The sequence below is a fragment of the Mytilus edulis genome, chromosome 12 (assembly GCF_963676685.1).
Source record: "Mytilus edulis chromosome 12, xbMytEdul2.2, whole genome shotgun sequence".
NCBI lineage: Eukaryota > Metazoa > Mollusca > Bivalvia > Mytilida > Mytilidae > Mytilus > Mytilus edulis.
Window position 1 is genome coordinate 8,645,419 of NC_092355.1, and position 14,050 is coordinate 8,659,468.

At 30.9% G+C, this 14,050-nt stretch overlaps 1 protein-coding gene across 1 annotated transcript in view; it reads left to right on the forward strand.

Annotated features, from left to right (window-relative positions):
- The window catches only part of LOC139499654 (thioredoxin domain-containing protein 5-like), a 43,970-nt gene extending 36,879 nt beyond the window's left edge, over window positions 1–7,091 (forward strand). The window contains exons 10-12 of the mRNA XM_071288408.1: window positions 31–113; window positions 786–912; window positions 1,879–7,091. Of these exons, the coding sequence (XP_071144509.1) occupies window positions 31–113; window positions 786–912; window positions 1,879–2,016 (348 nt within the window). The 3' untranslated portion in view covers window positions 2,017–7,091. The remainder of the gene's footprint in view (window positions 1–30; window positions 114–785; window positions 913–1,878) is intronic.
- The last annotated feature ends 6,959 nt before the right edge of the window (window positions 7,092–14,050 follow it).

Below are 14,050 nucleotides of genomic sequence, written 5' to 3' on the forward strand. Positions count from 1 at the left end.
GTGTGATTAGAAGCCCTTTTATATTTTCAGTCGCCTGTCTTGGACTTGGATACAGCAAGCTTTCAACCCACCATAAGTGAGGGAGTTACATTTGTTAAATTCTTTGCACCATGGTAAGTTGAGTATACTGCAAGTATATCATTGCAAACACCAGCACACCAAACACACTTTGAAATGTTTACATCCTATAAGAAATAGCCAATGAAACATCGCCATCAAGGAAATGAAAATTGCTTACAGGGCAAGTATCCATGATCAAAAGTTTGAGTATGATAATTGTCTACCTGAAATTGATTTCTTGATTTTGACCACATAAGTTGGTCTATGTTCCTGTATATTCATACCTGCCAACTGTCGCTATTTGGAGGGATTTCCCCCATGGAGGCTCCAAAATTGAAATTTTGAAAGAGCAATTTTGTCGACAATTTTAAACAAAACAATTAATTTTACAATGACATTAGGCTAATAAAAGTATGAAGAAGCCGAAAAAACAACATTAAAATGTATTTGAAGGCCTTAGAAGGTTTTTTAGGACTATGGCAGCCATCTTACCCCCATGGGCATTTTGAAAAGTTGGCAGGTATATATATTATGTTTATGAATGGTTAGACATCTAATTAGTAACCAAAGTTCTACCTAGTAGAAGTAGTGTTTTAACTTACCGAACCATACTCCTTCTCATGTCTCATCTTGTCTTAAGGCTGTATTTTAATCCCAAAATATGTAGGACAATACATATATATATATGTGTTGAAAAACAACTAATCTTTTGAACTTTGTTGTAGGTGTGGACATTGTAAAAGCCTTGCTCCAACTTGGGAGGACTTATCTAAGAGATTTGAGGGAGAAAAGACTGTGAAAATAGCTAAAGTAGATTGTACTGTGTATAAAGATATTTGTCAAGCAAATCAGGTAAACTTCTTATCATGCTTTATAATACATATTCAGGGTCTTTTAAATGGAATAAAAGAATAACTAACCATTATCCCTGAAGAATTACAAGTTTGTTGAAAAAAGATATAAAAATCTACTTGTTGTACTGTAAATTCAGAAATTATTGCGATGTTTTTATTATTGCGAAAAATGCGACAGTGATATAATCGCAATAATTAAAACTCTCATTTTGATTTTTATTTATATATGAATTAAACAGGATTTTCTCAATATCGCAAAAATTAAAATCGCATTTTAGTCTACAATGACAAAATGGCAATAAATAATGCATGGAATAATTCCTGAATTTACAGTATATGTTATATTCATATATTTTCCACTAATACTTTAGATATTTTTATGGTATTTTGAAAAGATGTCAAGACTGTATGAATTACTCAATTGTTTTAATCCCCTACCCTAGGTGTGCAGAGATATAGTCCTTGGACTTGGAAAATTCACTTAAATAATCATTTTTCCACATCTTTTTTTTGTTATGCTTGAAGATATTGACTTGATACTTGTTATATAGTTTACACCATGACAAGTTACAGATCAAGTTATATTTTACAAGTATTACACAAGTTCCATTAAAAATTTTGTCTTCATAATAGAAAAGTTATTGTTGTATGAAGTTAAAATGTCAAGCGGGACATATTTCCAAATAGCGATGATGTGTATTGCCATTCAATTCTCTCCGAATGTTTGTTTACATATGTGTTTGTTAACCAAAGCCCTATTGATCAATTAGAAGAAATAATCAGTCCATGTGCTTCTAACTAGATATATGTTTGCTGTCTCAAATCTAATCCCTATCTTTAATACTTTCAAAACTTTTAAAGAGTTGAATGAAATTTGCCTTGGTGTCATTTCTTCTACATCTTCCCTCACTTTGTACACTTCTTATTGGGTAATTTGTAATGTAATATTATTTTCTACTTGCAGGTCAGAGGTTATCCTACATTGCTTATGTTTAAGGATGGAGAGAAGAAGGAAGAATATGGAGGAGGGAGAGACTTGGACAGTTTGAGTTCTTTTGTTGAGAAACATAATTCTGACAGCGACAGAAAAGAAGAGTTGTAATCAGAATGTATCAACATTAAGGGGGTTTTATTGGTCAATTTTGGTAACAGCTGGCATTAGGGAGTTTTGTTAACATCGGAATTTTGTGAAATGTTTGAAATAAAGGGTTTTATTGGTCAATTTTGGTAACAACTTGCATTAGGGAGTTGCCATGTAAACATATAATTGGCCTTTTCAGAAACTAGAGGACTATGGGTAATCTCATTGTTTGTACACCAAAATAAAAATGAAGTTATGTCATTGGTTGAATAATCATTGTTAAGTATGTTTTAAATCAATCATAACATTTTGGTGTAAGCTTTTGAAAAATTTTCCCACAATGCGTTAGATTCTGAAACGCCAAATTATAAGGGTAGAGTGAATAAGGCAGACATTTTTCTTTTTAGTTTATCTTTTTGCAAGATATTTCCGAACTATCATTTCTAGTGTGATTAACTGGCTTCTTGGTTCTTTTTGTGGTTTTTAATGTGACATTCTGGAGGGGGGTCAGAGGGGTCCTGATCCGGAAATCCTGGGCTTAAAAACATGAAATCCCGATGACCTGAATTTTAAAAAAATCAAATTCCTACATCCCGAAATTTGAAAAAAGAAATTCCGGATTCTGTAAGGGTCAATCCGGAAATTCCAAGCTTAAAAACACCTGATCCTGATGTCCCGAAAAAGATCACCCCCCCCCCACCCCCCCTCATTCTAGACACAATTTTAGGGGTTGTATATTTGATGGTATTAGTGATGTATGAAATCCAGGGATATTTGTATCAGTGGTATTTTCTCAGCATGTGATAAAAGATTTTTCAGTAATGGTGGCATTACTCTTTTTTGGTGGCATAACTCATATTATTTTTATTTTATAATTTTATTGCTAATTATTGATCATGACATGTGATATTGGTGATGTCATAAAATATGTACTGTATACTCAGAAATACATGTTGCCTATTGTTCAAAGTTATTGAAATATGTGCCATTTCTTTTCATTTTTCTTCCATTGTATACAGAATTAATTTTATATTGGCTGACAATGGCTTCATTGTATATACTTGAGGGGTCAGAGGGGTCCTGATCCCGAAATCCCGGACTTAAAAACATGAAATCCCGAGGTCCTAGATTTAAAGAAATTAAAATCCCGACATCCGGAAATTTGAGAAAAAAAAATTCCCAGATCCCGAAAGGATCAATCCCGAAATCCTGAGCTTAAAAACACCTGATCCTGACGTCCCTGAAAAGGTCATGCCCCCCCCACTCATACTTAGTTGTTACACGATTTTCATTTTGAAGGTTATACATGAAAGCAAAAGCAGCAGTGAACAGGTGAAGATAGAACAGATGAAATAGCTTATTGAGATTAGTGTTGCTCCATAATTAACATTATCATTTCATGTAAACAAATTTAATACTGTAAATTCAGAAATTATTGCGATTTTTCAATAATGGACAAAAATGCGAGTTTAGTTATTGTAATTTCTAAAAAAATTCTGCATACAGGTCTATGTTTCAGTTATCAGAATGCTAGTTCTTATTATTGTGATACCCATCCAGTCGCATTATTCACATTATTAAAAACCTCCCAATAATTTCTGAATTTACAGTAATCATTGATTTCTTAACATATCTTGTACTAAGTAGTTGTGTGGTTTGTTAGATATGTATATACAGGGATATGTGTGTTCTAATTGTGTTGATTTTTTTTTTGTCTGGATTAAGTGTTTTGATTTGATACATGTGATTAACATATATGAATGAAATTGTCATTACTATCAATTCTAATATGACATGCTTCTTTCGATTTGTGAATAAACCCTTGCTCTAAATCCATTAAAATTTGTTTGCGCATGCGTATATTGACTTCTTCAGAATAATGAATTTTATCAAATTATCATGCACTTAATATAATTTCCTTAACTTTAAAACACTTTCAAACTCTTAAATGGTGCACATGATGTTACTAATTCATTTATTATGACTGTTATGTGCTGCATTTCGAAAATTGACATATTTGACCTAGATACGACAACCGTTCATGCTGGCTGTTAAAACTCATCCATCTGAAAAATCACAGTGCCAGCCGTTTGCTTCTATACAAACAAAAAAGGGAGGTTCATGGAAGAACCTACACAAACGCTTTTACACTTATACCTTATAGGACATAGAAATTACCTTAATTGTCCTATTTAGAATCAAAATAATTGATTCAAGCTATAGCTCTGGCAAAAATAATCACGAATATAATGCTTACCCATGTTAAAACTACAATAAAGTATAGCTTGTATCAATTAATTCTTAACTAATATCATGTATTATCCAAAATTTCCAACCATTGGTGATGGCAATTTTTTTTATTTTATCAAAAGTTATTGAACAAATTGTTAAATGCCAATTTTGCTTAAGTCCAACAGCTTAATGCAGGTACCTAGTTATTTGTAGTTTTGTTAAGTTATTTCCATTTCAACATCTGTCTTTTTAGATAAAATTTGAAAATTAGAGAACACATAAATATTGTGCTGTTATTCACTCAATAAGACCTAAACTTGTGATTTTTAAAGTGTTATTTTATAGTCTTCTTGCAATAAAAATATCATAATTAAATTATCTAATTTATAGAACATATTAATTGTTGTAATAACATGTTAATGTATTTTTTTATTTGCATGTTATTTTCTGTAAAACAAAACTTGACATTGAAATTAACATGATAACCTGTGTACTTTGTGTTTCTTACAAATGTGATGTGTGTGTATTTAAGGGGAGTAGACCTTGGTTCAGGGAGATAACTCTTTGATTCAGAGTTGCATCTGTAAAAGTCATGTTTCATCAATATAATTTAAGCATTTTACCTAAAACAGATTGGAAATAATCTATGTAAATTAGAAGCTTAGAATATGTTGATGCAAATGGTTATATAAGGGTGTTGAACTTTACCTAGGTCTATATCCTTAAGGGGTGTCATGAACATGAAAGAAATATGAAAACTAAAAATGATTTGATGAATGAAAAGTAAAAGGATAGAATTGTGCAATTCTACATGTTTCCATGACAATGTAAATAGCCAATTAGGATTTGCTCATTTTTGAAGGCAGTATGGTAATGGGTGTCATGAACATGAAAGAAATAAACTGAAAGTGATTTGATGAATGAAAAGTAAAAGAACAGAATTGTGCAATTCTACATGTTTTCATGACAATGTAAATAGCCAATTAGGATTTGCTCATTTTTGAAGGCAGTATGGTGACCTGTAGTTTTTAATTCTTGTGTCATTTAGCCTCTTGTGTAGAATTGTTTCATTGCCATTCATACCACACCTTATTTTTTCTCAGTACAACTTTTCAATACAAGAATGTGAGAAATAAAAAAAAAGAAAAAGAAGTAATGTTTGAAACTCATTTACTACCCTGTGTGTATGTTATTCATAGATTTACTAACTTTTCCGCATTATTAAGCTTTGTTTTTTAATACCAACTTTTGGTTTTGGAAAGTATGTATTTTGTGTCTCGAACTGAAATTTCTCCAATCTTACACATGTATTTTCTTGCAATTGGTCAAAATGTTCCACTTTAATATGCACTAAAAACTACTTAAATATTTAATCATTTATGAAATCAAAATTACTCCTAAAAGTTCTGAATTTTTTTCACTTTACAGGTAAAACTATTTATCAACAAAAGTCTTTATTAACAGAGAGACGAAAGATAGGTTATTAAAATGATCACTTGCTAGAAAGAAAAAAAAATTAGGAGGATTTTGGTTTCAAGACTTTTTACAGAAAGAAATCCATTTATAAACAAACTGTTCTACTTATGTGTTTAATTTGTTAACAGCTTTTCTTATTTTACATTCTAACTTCTACATTTATAGTTATGCTTACTTTATCTTTAAATTATTGGTTTATGAATTAAGAAATTATTAAGAAACTAAAGGAACCACTTCAGAAAATGTTGATCATATGTGAACTCTGCTATTATTATTTTGGACCCTTTTGGTCATATAGATTTTCAATTATTCAAGTATTTTATACATTCTGTGCTTAATTTTTGTTACTTTGAGCTTTTTTTCTTGAATGCAATAAATTTGCTGGTATAATATGTTATTTTCGTACTAAAATATTCAACATTTACACCAGAATTTACATTATTCTATTCATGTCAGAAAATTGTGAATGTCTTTTAAAATTAACTGAAAAAACTACTTGCAGGAAAAGTATACTGTTTAAAAACTTTAAAGTTGTGAATCGGGCCAAAAAAGCAATATATTGCAAGAATATTAACATTTTCATTAAATGGTCATTTCTAATTTTTGATGTTGTTTATTCAGTTTCTTAGGTTTGAAGGTTTTTTTAAAAGATTGTAACTAATAAAATACTAATAAAGATTATTTATAGTTGTTTTATGTCATATTAATATTTTTTGTCATTGGAAGAATTCGTTGTTGATCATAGATCTTACATAGTCTCTGTTCAATTTGTTTTCAAATTTTGTAGAATGGGGTTGATTTAGAGGTTGAAATGTTTTATAGACACCTGTTTATTTTGGAAGACTGAGTGCTAACTTTGAGGTTTCTGTTAGTTGTTTGGTTACTGTCTCATCAACTCATACCCCATATTCACTTTATACATACATATACCATACCCTTTAGCTATTTTGAACCAGCTTAGTCTTCAAGTGTGTTAAAAATTATCACAATTGAATGACGGATTCAATTTATATTTTATCAATGTCTATTTGAAAATAAAATTGAATTCCCTAGATTCCCTAAGTTGCATTGAGCAACTTGCAATAAATTAAATAATAGAATGAACAGAAGGCAAAATCACAGGTGACAATAGTGCTAAGAGTTTACCAGTGTACAACATATCTATCTTAATAATTTAAGACTGGCCAGTTGCCAGAGAATTAAGAAAAATCTTTTGTCATATATTTTATTTTAGCCATCAGCTTTGTATTGTAAGATCAGTAAGTTAGTGGACATGACAATCTGAAATATATAAAGCAATATATGTAACGATTTGATATAAATTACTCATTTTCTTATTTTATTTTATTTCATATATATATATATATTCAATAAACATTAGATTTGTAGTCTTTGTCTATTCACATGACCATGATATAAAATAGGTTTCCCTTCTACATGGCTATAAATAAAGGCAATAATAGTATACCGCTGTTTGAAAGTCAAAAATTGATTGATAAAAAAAAAAAAAATCTGGAATACAAAGGAAAACCGAGGGAAGCACATCAACTATAAGAGGAAAAAAATGCAACAACAGAAACACTAAAGTGCAACAAACACAAAAACAGACTACATAAGTTTAAATAGGTTTGCTTTTCTATCCCAAATTCATGTATTTGGTTTTGATGTTATATTGGTTATTCTCATTGGATGTTGTCTAATGCTTAGTCCATTGCTGTGTGTGTTACATTTTAATGTTGTGTCGTTGTTCTCCTCTTATATTTAATGTATTTCCCTCAGTTTTAGTTTGTTATCCCGATTTTGTTTTTTGTCCATAGATTTATGAGTTTTGAACAGCGGTATACTACTGTTGCCTTTATTGGGTCTACACGGCTATAATATTGGTACTGTTTATTACTGTGAATGTCCATTTGATTTATACATTTAGTTTATTATTAAAAATTGATAATGAAAATGTAGAATATTTCAAAGAGACAATAACCTGACAAAAGAACAGAAAACAGCGGAAGGCTACAATTGGGTATCCAACACAGTGAGAAAATCCCACACCCAGAAAGAGGGTTCTGCTAGCCCCTAAACAAAATGTGTTCTTGTTGAAAGTTGACGTCATGCTAAACTCAAAAACATATAATTGAACTATAATTTAAATTCATACAAGACTAACAAAGGCCAGATGCTTGAGACAGACACAAAAATGCGGCGGGGTTAGACATGTTTTGTGAAATTTCAACCCTCCCCATACCTTTTACAAATGAAGAAAAAAATCGCACAGCAATACACACAGTAAAACTCAGTTTAAAAGAAGTCTGAGTCCGATGACAATAGGTAACAAAGGAAACTAAGCAAAATGACAATAATACATACATGAACAAAAGACTACTAGGAGTTAACTGACATGCCAGCTCAAGACATCAATTAAACTGATTGAAAGGTTATGTTCATCATATAAAAAAATCAAAGCACAATCCCTCTTGCTAGTGTTAGTCAAACTCATAAATCGAAAATAAACTTGACAACACCATGGCTAAAACCGAAAAGGACAAACAGACAAACAATAGTACACATGACACAACATAGAAAACTAAAGAATAAACCCCACGAACCCCACCTAAAACTAGGGGATTTACGTGCAAATCGAACAAGTTGAGATCTATAAAGACCAAAAGATCACCATCTAAAAGTGGATAATTAACAACAGGAAATGATAAATCATCTCTTATATCATACATTTTGTATTAAGCTTCCCGTTAAAGATAGATATATCAAGATCCAGAAAAGGCAGGTTTCATTGTTATTATTAACTTTATTTAAAGTCATTTCAACAGGATATATCTCTTTAGTGTACATACTGAAGTCGTCATTATTTACAGCCAATATATCATCCAAATAAGTAAAAGTGTTATTAAATTTTTGTATCAGATGTTGTTTCAATTGGTCTGTGCTGATTTAAGTCATAAATTGTAACTCATAACAATATAAAAACATGTCTGCAATAAGTGGTGCACAGTTAGTCTCCATTGGAATTCAGATAACTTGAAAATATGCGGAATCTCCTTAGCAACAAAAATGTTATCTAATAAAAATCCAAAGGCGATTATAACTTATATAAAAACATATCTCAATTGACAGAGTTCTTTGGTTTGTTGTTACAAAAATAATGACCCAACAGAGTTTGAACATATATATATATTATATATATATATGCATTTTGACTTTGTTTGGTACTCAATCCCCGTTAGATCGATACTTGTGTCATTAGATGCCCGTTATATCGGTACTCTTTGTGTCTTTACATTGCCATTATATTGGTTCTATTTATATCTTTACATGATCATTAGTTTGGTACTTGTTGTATCTTTACATGACCATTCGATTGTTCCTATTTGTACGTGTCTTTACATGCCTACTAGATAGGTACTTGTTATATATTAACATAACAATTATAAGATTGTTACTCGTTGTATCTTTTCATGACCATTATATTGGTGCTTTTGTATCCTTCCACGGTATATAAACTCATCATAGATACAAGAACTAAATACTAGATTGGTTTTTTTTTTGTGGTTTTACATGGTCATTATGTTGGTACTCTTTATATCTTCACATGGCAAGTAGGTTGGTACTATTTGTATCTTTAAACTTTCTGACTTTATAGACCATGCATTAGATTGGTACTTTTCGTGTCTTTACAGCACCATAAGATTTACACTCTATGTGTGTCTGTGTAGCCATTAGTTTAATACTGGTACTCTTTGTATCAGTACATAGCCATTAGATTTGTCCTCTTCATATCTTTCCACGGTAAACAGAAAGCAAAATCACAAACAAAATCAATTCCAAGAAAAATTAAAACAAGGAAAGTCTCTCATCAAATGGCAAAATATAAAGCTCAAACACATCAAATATTATTTGTATCTTGACATGGCCATTCGGTTGATTTTCTTTAATTGAATTTAGAAATAGTCATTAGATTTGGCACTCTTAGTATCTTGACTTGCCATAAGATTGGACTCTTTATCTTGTCATGGTCATTAGGTTGGTATCATTTTTATCTTGACATGGCCATTAGATTGATACTCTTTGTATCCTGATATGGCCATTAGATTTGGCACTTTTTGTATCTTGGCATGGCCATAAGATTGGACTCTTTATCTTTAGATTAGTATCATTTTTATCTTGACATGGCCATTAGATTTGCACTCTTATGATCTTGCCATGACCATGGCCATAAGGTCGGTACTCTTTGACTTTATCTTCACGTGGCCAGTAGATCAATAATACTTGTGTCTTAACATTGCCATTATATTGGTTCTTTGTGTCTCTGCATGATTATAAGGTTAGCACAATGTACTTTTTACTCCTTTGAATGTTTGTTTGATAGGGTGTATTAAGTGCATTTCTTTGTCCATCAAGCAGATTATTATTATTTATATATTTATTTACATATTTACATGATCAATAGATTGGTACTATTTGAATCATAATAAATAAATGGTCATGTCATTGATGGTATCCTTGCATGGGCATTATAATATTACATTTGTACTCTCTCTAGTTTTTACATGATCATTATGTTTGTTCTCTCTGTATTGTAACATGGCCACTAGATTGCTACTATTCGTGTCTTTGTGTGGCCTTTATATTGGTACTCTCTGTATTATTTCATGACAAAAAGTAAAATCACAAAAATACCGAACTCAGAGGAAAATTCAAAACGGAAAGTCCCCAATCAAACGGCAAAATCAAAAGACAAAACACATCAAACGAATGGACAACAACTGTCCCACCCCCGACCCAGTACAGGCATCTTCAAATGCAGAAACTGATGGACTGAACCTGGCTTCACAGCACAAAACCTCTCACCCCCATGACAGTCGCATTTTGCGTGAACAAAACAGACATAATCGGAAAAATAGTCAAAATATAGTTACAGCAGTCATCACTGTGTTACAATCTCAAGACAAACAAACATATACAAAAAACACAAAAATCATCTATCAAATTAAAAAAAAATCCTTTTTTCGCGTGTTTGGCGTCAGAAAATACAAAAGTCACAAAAAAGAAATTTTGTCATTCAATGTCTATTCAAAACAATTATAATTTTACATGAAGAATGGTGGTATGCAGGGTTATAAAATCAAAAGTTATATTAGAATTAATTAAAGAAACAGACCGAGATTAAAAATTATCCAGCAGTTCTTTAGAATTTTGAAGAATCCATGTATGGTTAATACTACTACGTAAATGACATAACTTTGTTGTTTATCGTTCAAAGTATTATCAAATTTATAACAGAACAATAGCATAATGTCATATAATAGAATTATAGACTGGTACTTCTAATATTTGTATCTTCATATGGCCTTTACATTGGTAACTTTGTGTCTATACGTAGTCATTAGATTGGACCGTACTCTTTGGACTTTTATACATGGCCATAAGATTGGTACACTTTGTATCTTTACATGACAATAACAGTGTTATTCTTTTTATCTTAACATTGCCATCATATTGGCATTGTCGGTATTTTAACATGGTCATAATATTGGTACTTTTTGTATCTTTACATGGCCATTAGCTATAGGACAGATCTTCTTTGTATCTTTACATGGTCATTAGATTGGTACAATTTGTGTCTTTACATGACCGTAACATTGTTATTCTTTGTATCTTTACATGACAATAACAGTGTTATTCTTTTTATCTTAACATTGCCATTATATTGGCATTGTCGGTATTTTAACATGGTCATAATATTGGTACTTTTGTATGTTTACATGGTCATTAGATTGATACAATTTGTATCTTTACATGGTCATTAGATTGGTACAATTTGTATCTTTACATGACCATTACATTGTTATTCTTTGTATCTTTACATGACAATAACAGTGTTATTCTTTGTATCTTTACATTGCCATTATATTGGCATTGTCTGTATTTTAACATGGTCATGATATTGGTACTTTTTGTATGATTACATGGCCATTAGCTATAGGACAGATCTTCTTTGTATCTTTACATGGTCATTAGATTTGTACAATTTGTGTCTTTACATGGTCATTAGATTGGTACAATTTGTGTCTTTACATGACCATTACATTGTTATTCTTTGTATATTAACATTGCCATTAGATTGGTATTCAGTCTTTGTCTCTTGACATTTATGGCCATTAGATAACTGAGTTAAATGAGTTCTATTTGTATGTTTACATAGATATAGGAAGATGTGGTGTGAGTGCCAATGAGACAACTCTCCATACAAATAACAATTTAAAAAGTAAACCATTATAGGTTAAAGTACGGCCTTCAACACGGAGCCTTAGCTCACACCGAACAACAAGCTATAAAGGGCCCCAAAATTACTAGTGTAAAACCATTCAAACGGGAAAACCAACGGTCTAATCTATATAAACAAAACGAGAAACGAGAAACACGTATATATTACATAAACAAACGACAACTACTGTACATCAGATTCCTGACTTAGGACAGGTGCAAACATTTGCAGCGGGATTAAACGTTTTAATGGATCCAAACCTTCTCCCTTTTTCTGAAACAATAGCATAACATCACAACAAAGAAAAACATATGATAAAATATCAATTGGCAGACTTAACTCAATCAAAAAACGTATGATTAAACAATGAACGAATAAATTTGATCTGCGATATCTGAATACAAATGCACAGTTAATTAAATATTAGAGACAAACATTCATGACCAAAAAGCTAACAAACAAATTCAAAAACAGGACATGACTGAGAAATATTTAACCAATCAATGTTCACTTTAGAAAAAAAACCGTTTTTTTTATAATCTTGAAGTTTATACAAATGTTGTAAGAATAAGTGAAGATATTACAAATAATCAAAGCTGGTGTACAGACAAGATCCGTATAAATAAAAAATGACAAAAAAGCATTATAAACAGTATCAACAGGTCGAATTAACAAGAAAATACGATTTGAGAGTACTCGCAGTTACTGACAGCTAGTTAAAAGCCAAAACCAATTAATAATAAAAAAATCATGCATCAGAGACTAACCATTATATTGGTACACATTATGTCTTTAATATAAATAAACTCATCATAGATACCAGGACTAAATTTTGTATATACGCCAGACGCGCGTTTCGTCTACAAAAGACTCATCAGTGACGCTCGAATCCAAAAAAGTTAAAAAAAAAAAGCCAAATAAAGTACAAAGTTGAAGAGCATTGAGATCCAAAATTCCTAAAAGTGTTGCCAAATACAGCTAAGGTTATCTATGCATAAATTACGTGTTCATTGGATGGGTACACTTGCTTTGGTCTTTACTTCATCAAGAGAGATTTTAATCCACTTAGCTTCAAATAAACATACATTATTTCGGTGCATTGTAACAATTTATTTTTGGCAAAAGAAAAAAACATGTGAGCGATTCCGGCTCCTATGTAACTCTTGTTTTCCTCCTACTAAGTAAACATGAATTATTTGACACTGGACGTCAAATAAACAATAAATAATAGATTAAGTCTTTGTTAATTTATTGATTTATTATGATAGAGGCACTTATTCTTTTATTTGTCTTTTTTTAATATCACTTTTACTGTCTAGTCTATTTTTTGTGATATCCATTTAACATGTCTTTCTACTTACACATCCCGTCATTGTATTATAGTGCTGTGGTAAATTTTTGTATTCTTGTCTTTCTATTTTGCTAATATGCTTTTTCTATATGCCTTTTGTGTTTCTTTAAATTGTTACATATTTTGTATGTTTTTAAAGAGTGATTAAGATTATAACACAATGTTGATTGTTTTACCCATATTTTTTTTTAACATTTTTACCTATTGTGTTTGTTTGCTTTCTTCACACTTCGTTGTTAATATGATGGAATTTGATGTAACTGTCATGCAAGTGAGAGGTCTAGCTAGCTATAATGCCAGGTTTGGTCCACCATTTTCTTCATGGAAGGGTTTTCTGTGTCGAGTAAGGAATATGACAGTTGTTATCCATTTGTTTGTTGTGTTTGTGCATTTGATTTTGCCATTGATTACGGACTTTCCAATTAGAATTTTCCTCGGAGTTTGGTGGGTTTATTTTGGTGATTTTTAGTGATCTATTTTAAAATAAACATATTACACTCTGAGAACAAAGAGAAAGTGTTACGCAGTTCATTGTCTTAAGAAATTCAGTAAAAGATAAATTCTCATCAAGATGTCACATAAATTTAGTTTTTTTAAAATTTTTATTCTGTATCAGTTGTCACAATCTGTTACGTTTTTGATGTTATAAAAAAATATATCATCTAGAAAATCTAATTTAGGACTGTACGTGTTCACTGCTAGTGATATTAATCAAG